Raw genomic sequence first — 6,159 nt, 5'->3', positions numbered from 1 at the left:
TCCAGCCGGGGAGCCCCCGTTCCCGCGGCGGGGCTCCCTCTCCCCTGCCGGGCAGCTGGGGCCGCCACAGGCCCGAGCCCTTCCCGCGCTGCCCGGGAACGGGAACCCGCCGCCGCTGCGGCAGCTCCGCCTCCGGGCTGCGGCTGCCTCGTACGGAAGCGCCCGCAGGAGCGACGCCGCTCCCCGCCGCCGTGACGTAAGACACTATCGCCCGACGGCGCTGCTGTGACGCCACCACCGCGCGACAGCGTGGCGTCACGCGCGTGCGCATCTCCCGCCGCCGGGAAGGTCGCAGCCGTGACCGGCCCAGCCGCCGCCGCCGCCGCCATGTTGTCCGTGGCCGCCCGCTCCGGGCCCTTCGCGCCCTACCTCTCGGCCGCGGCGCACGCCGTGCCCGGCCCGCTGAAGCCGCTGGCGCCGGCGGTGGCGCGTCGGGCCGAGAAGGTGCCGCTGGACCTGAAGCGGCCTCTGCTCTGCCGGGAGTCGATGAGCGGCCGCTCGGCCCGGGGGGGCCTCGTCGCCGGCGCCAGCCTCAACGGTGCGGGCCGGGGGTCGGGACGCCGCGGGCCGGGCTCTGGGGGAGCGCCGGGGAGCCGGCTCGGGGCGGGGGCGGGCGGCGGCCGTGTCTTCCTTCGATTCAGCGAGCGGGAGCCGGGCCCGGGGGCCAGCCGCCACCCGAGGCGGGCCGGGGGCTCGGGCGGCGGGCGCCAGGGCACCGCCCGACAAGCCTGGAGCGCCGCGACCTCCGGCAGCGCTCCTCGGTCACCGCCCGGCCTGTCCCCGGCGGGGAGCACCGGGGACGCAGCGCAGCAGCTGGCTCCGCGCTCGGGGTCGGGCCTGGCAGGCTGGGGGAAGCAGAGGCGGGAGTTAGTTGAGAGGAAGGTTTTGGCTTTTGCTTTTTTTTTTTTTTAATATTTGATTCCACGTTGTCATCATGACGGTAACACACGTTGATGGCTGTAGAGTCAAGGGCACGTGAAAGCTTGCTTCCTTTTGATGACTCTCGGGTGGATGCTTATTTTGCAATTGGGAGGGTGGAAGAAAATGCTGCTTAGTTCAATCAGGTACTGAAGTGAGGGGCATCAAAGCAGAGGTGCCCGCTGGGAGCACAGGGTTGTTTTACTGCTGCAGGAAAGCAGCTCTGACAGTGAATTCGCTATGTCAAATCGCTGTTCCCTTGTTTGGAATTCCTGTATTTCCCGCCAGTTCACAAAAGCATCAGCCAGGTAAAGTTACGCCCAAGTCGTGGTTGCAGAAGCTGACTTGGGGCCGAAGGGCGGTGGTTATCCTTGGAACAGACCGATTTGCATCCCATGGAGAACCACTACCTGGCCCTGCTGGTGCTGGGCCTGTAACAGTTTCCTTCGTACTGCACATAGGGTAATTGTGTAAGTCTTGGAGGTGGCAGTGCCTTGTGGGAGATGCTCTGTAGTGATGAGAACTACATGCATCACCTGACCCTCGACTGTAAAGGGTGTGTTCAGGTGAAAATTATACAAATCTATAACTCATGTAACTGACATTTAGTCTTATTCTTAGTTTTAATTAACATCGAGCACTTTTCACTAAATATAAGGAATTTTTAGAAGTTAATTGTATTGCTTGTTACTAAATGTGAGATATTTTAAGTCTTGATACTGAAATAAATTAGTATGGTTCACTCTCAGAATTCTGAATTTGTTTGATTTCTCTGCAGTTAAAATCATACAGCAAATACCTCCTCTATGCTGAATTACTTGTAAATAAATTTAAATATTTTCCCCATTATATGGCATATAAATTTCTCAGAGTTATTTTACGTACTTTGAGAGAATGTTTTTATTAACCTCTGTTAATTTTGTGCCAACTGCTAGAAAAAAAATAAAGACTGAATAGCTCTTTTCAAATAACAGAGGTTGCACTTTGGCAAGCCGTACGTTCTGTCTTTGGCTTACAGATTTTCACTGAGGGGAGCAGCGTTCTTCTGCTGGATAAGTTAATGGAAGGCTTCTTAGTTAGCCGTCACATCTTGTTAGTTTAGCACACAGGTTTGACATGGGAATCCCACTGGAAAAGCTTGGGAATTGGATAGTTACTAGCTTTATCCCTTTCTATGAAGTGAGCCTGGCAAAGAGGGGACTGCAGGTTTAAAAATTACTTACTGGGGCAGTTAGCTTCGACAACAGTTTCACGTAAAGGGGGATGCCTGATACTGCATTTTTAATCTCAAAATTGCTTAACCACACACTTAAGATTTTTAAAAGCATAGAAGTTACATAGGTCAAAGGAAAGCACAAAAGTGTTAAGCTACAGATGTGCAAACTTTACTAAATCAAATTTCTTCATAGCATTGTTTTTTCAGGGAAGTACTTGAATGGAAGACAGGGCTGTCTTCTCTTACCTAGTCATGGTATCCTGCAGGAGTTTTTCCTTTAAATCTTCTGAAAAAAAAAACGTTCACTTTAAACCCAGAACTTCTTGCAGAGATTTTTTTATGCACCCTTATTAGGCTTCATATAATTTTCAAAGAATAGGTAGAACAGTTTCACAAATCACCTGTTCATCTACCAAAAATGTCTTCTGGAAACCACTTCCCTACAACTTAAAATTGAAATGTATAATTAGCAGAACACTATGTAGACTTTGGAATAACTTTGATCCATTATTCCAAAACTGCAATTAAAATAGTATAACTTAAAATACATCATGGTAATTTTTATCTGAGAGTGTTGTCATTTCATCTTCTTTTTCTTGCAGCACCTGGCAGTGTTCGTTACGTCCACAATGATGTCATGGTACCTGACTTCTCTGCCTATCGCCGTCAAGATGTGCTAGATCCCACCACATCTTCTCAAAGCAGCAGTGAATCTAGAAAAGGGTTTTCCTACCTGGTGACTGCCACGGCCTGTGTAGCAACAGCATATACTGCTAAGAATGTTGTCACCCAGTTTATTTCCAGCCTGAGTGCCTCTGCTGATGTGCTAGCATTGTCAAAGATTGAGATCAAGTTATCTGACATTCCAGAAGGCAAGAACATGGCTTTCAAGTGGAGAGGGAAGCCCCTTTTTGTGCGCCACAGAACCCAGGCAGAGATCACTCAGGAAGCTGAAGTTGATTTGTCTAAACTGAGGGATCCGCAGCATGACTTAGACAGAGTACAGAAACCGGAGTGGGTCATATTGATTGGTGTCTGCACTCACCTTGGCTGCGTGCCCATTGCTAACTCTGGAGATTTTGGCGGTTATTACTGCCCTTGCCATGGGTCCCATTACGATGCCTCTGGCAGAATCAGGAAAGGTCCCGCTCCCTATAACCTCGAGGTTCCGACTTACCAGTTTCTTGATGATGATATAGTGGTTGTTGGCTGAGTATTGAGGCACTTGCTCACTTTCATGTTCCTGTGAATGTACGCTCTGTAAGGGTTAACAGATTCTGGAATACTGTAAAACCAGATGATCCTAAAAACATATTAGCTGTCTAGAGTCTCAACCAGAAGTATGTTTGAATACTTCACTGTTCAGTTTTAATAAAAACTTGGAGTGAGCACTTGTTCTGAGTTACGATGACGTGTATTTATTTGTGTACGGACTTCCAGTGTGTCCAGTCAAAGACATCCTGCAGCAGATGCAGAATATGTTTATGCAGCCCTCCTGAAGGGCTGCTGGTTCAAGGTAAACACTGAACTACACAGCCATTGTTCCTTTCATACCACGTATTTTCATTATTTGTACTTTTTTGGTTTTACTGCATTATGGGAAGGAACATCTGAAAAAGATCTTGCTATGAACTTCTAACTGTTTGGAGTAAGTTCCAATAGAGAGTCCTTTGAGATGTAATCCTTTTCCTTCCAATGTATTTTTTTGTTTGTTTGTTTTCAAAGGAAGTGAAGGAAAAAGTAAATAAAAACCTACCTAGAAAGAAAATTCTTTTACACTGTTCAGAGGCAGCTTATAGTTGTTTAGCTGGAATGATAGCAATGTAATTTTGTGACGATGTGGACAAAAATAAGCGTGTCATGTTAGAATCGTAGGTTTTTTTACTTGCAGATAAGGCTTGATCTTATACCTATCTAATCAGATCAGGTGCTTAGGACACTGGAAAATTTGTGACACTTTTCCAAAACAAGTAAGTTGAGAAGGAAGTAAAAAGGGAAATCCAAGTTTTACAGAGGGTGAAAAATAAATCTAAGAACCACTAAGTCTGGACTAATCTCTAATGTTAAACGTAGCAAAAGGTTGAGATGCAATCAGAGGCATTTCGAGACTCAATGATTTGTGTGAAAATTACCATTTCGTATTGCCCATAGGCTAAGCCCAGTAAAGGCCAAAACTTTGAAACCTCTCTTACCTTGGTGCTGACTGAAGGCGTAGAGAAAAAAAATGCAGCCTGAAAGAAATCTTTTAACCAGCATTGATCCTGCCAGTACAAAACAAAGCTCGCATTAATCGCCTGCAGTACGTGAGAAGAAACAAGGTTTGCTGTTTCCAGAACAACCGAAAAAACGAAAGCGATACCAAATTTACCTTGTACTTCCTGTTTGCTTCCCGCTCGTTACTGCTGCTCTGTGAATGCTGCTGTCTGGCACTGCGTTAATGTGCTTCCCTCGGCTGCAAAACAGAAAATACAATCCTCAGAACACCCTGGGTCTGCAGTGTTTAGCTTGACATATACCTCATGTAGAGCTGCAGCGACAGTTGGGTTAAAGCTGAAGTTTTAAATAGGATTAATGAGAATATTGATGCATTTGGCTCACCTGTTTCCAGATTATTCAGTGAAATAAAGACCATAGATGACTACTACAGAAGTTCTTAGGTATACATTTCACACCATTTCATAAATTTGAGGTTTAGACCTTACCACCATGTCCATAAAAGCATTCTCAAGACCTTTTTTTGGTATAATGAATCATGCTAAACCGGTACTGAGAGAGATGTTCCCAAACTTGTATCCAAGTAATTGGTGTTCAGGTATGTGCCTTGTGTTATAGGGTTCACCTTTCCTTAAATCTTCTATTTCAAGGAAGAAAGCAACTCCTGAAGTAGCATTAGAGCATTGCTCATCTGCTCTCAAGCAGCTGCTCTTACCTCATCCTAAAAATGTTTCAGCCCACGGGCACATTATTTAGGTCTAATCTTTGTTTACAGAATCACTAAGTAACTGCAATACCAGTAAATTTGCCTCCTGTAAAGCAAAGAATGGCCGGGGCAGTTTCTGAGTTGACAAGTGAACACCAGGAAAGCTAGAGTAGTTACGCTGCAGCTGGGCTTAGGGGATCATGCATAGAATTACTTGCAGTAATTACTTGAGTTGACAGCCTCAGATCTCCAAAACCACTCACAGTTCGGTATTGCAAGTACAGGTGCAAATTAAAAGCCATGAAATTTCATCGAACACATTGAAACACTTGTCTACTGTGAAGGCTGTCAAACACTGGAATAAGGGGAGAGGTTGTGGAGTATCCATGCAGATACTCAAATCCAACTGGACAGAGTCCTGAGCAGCCCTGCTTGTGCAAGGAGATTGGAGTAAATAATCTCAGGAGGTCCGTTCCAACCTCAACGACACTGTGATTTGCAAGGAATGATATCCAATTATTGTATTGTCTTCTCTGGGACCAGAAACTCCAGAAGGCCTGAACTCCCTAAGGGGGAAGCATGAAGCAAGGGTAAATCCACACAGCGATGTGCTGATTGCAAGTAATGAGCTCACAATTACCTTGTGGGCTAAGACGTCCTTGGAAGGAGCTCTCACTACTGCCACTAATTACAGACATTACCACCATACAAATGCATAATGCTCCCTTTTTCATAGCTAGTGTACCCCGTGGCATTGGAAGTACAAGTATTCAAGTACACAGAAAAATACCTCTATATTTCATTAAATTCTGAAAATCCATTGCATTCGTAAGAAGCAATGGCTTGCCGGGCTTTGCCGTATCCCTGTATTTCCACTTTGACTCCCTTCACTTCACTCATGGCCTTACCAGGGCTGTGTTCCTGTCAGGTCCTTTTCACTTGAACAGTTTGCCAGTGAAAACTCAGATTTCACCTAGCTAACAGGGCACCTTTCCCCTCCCAAAAATGTATGAAGATCCACTTCTCTCTTCATAACTGGGGTTTCCTCTTGTTTGTGTAAGACAGCTCTGCTTTCTGCATTCTCATACTCCTCCTAGGAATCAGA

General features: G+C 46.3%; 1 protein-coding gene across 1 annotated transcript; it reads left to right on the top strand.

The window, feature by feature from the left end:
* The first annotated feature begins 327 nt into the window (after positions 1–327).
* Positions 328–3,531, top strand: UQCRFS1 (ubiquinol-cytochrome c reductase, Rieske iron-sulfur polypeptide 1). Its single transcript, XM_086469285.1, has 2 exons — positions 328–538; positions 2,737–3,531. The coding sequence occupies exons 1-2, from the start codon at positions 328–330 to the stop codon at positions 3,345–3,347; spliced, it is 822 nt and encodes a 273-aa protein (XP_086325411.1). The 3' UTR covers positions 3,348–3,531.
* Positions 3,532–6,159: the final 2,628 nt, after the last annotated feature.

Source organism: Leptosomus discolor, chromosome 8 (assembly GCF_034619465.1).
Source record: "Leptosomus discolor isolate bLepDis1 chromosome 8, bLepDis1.hap2, whole genome shotgun sequence".
Classification (NCBI taxonomy): domain Eukaryota; kingdom Metazoa; phylum Chordata; class Aves; order Leptosomiformes; family Leptosomidae; genus Leptosomus; species Leptosomus discolor.
Note: the sequence above shows the minus strand (reverse complement) of the source record. Positions and strands in the feature narration are given on the sequence as shown.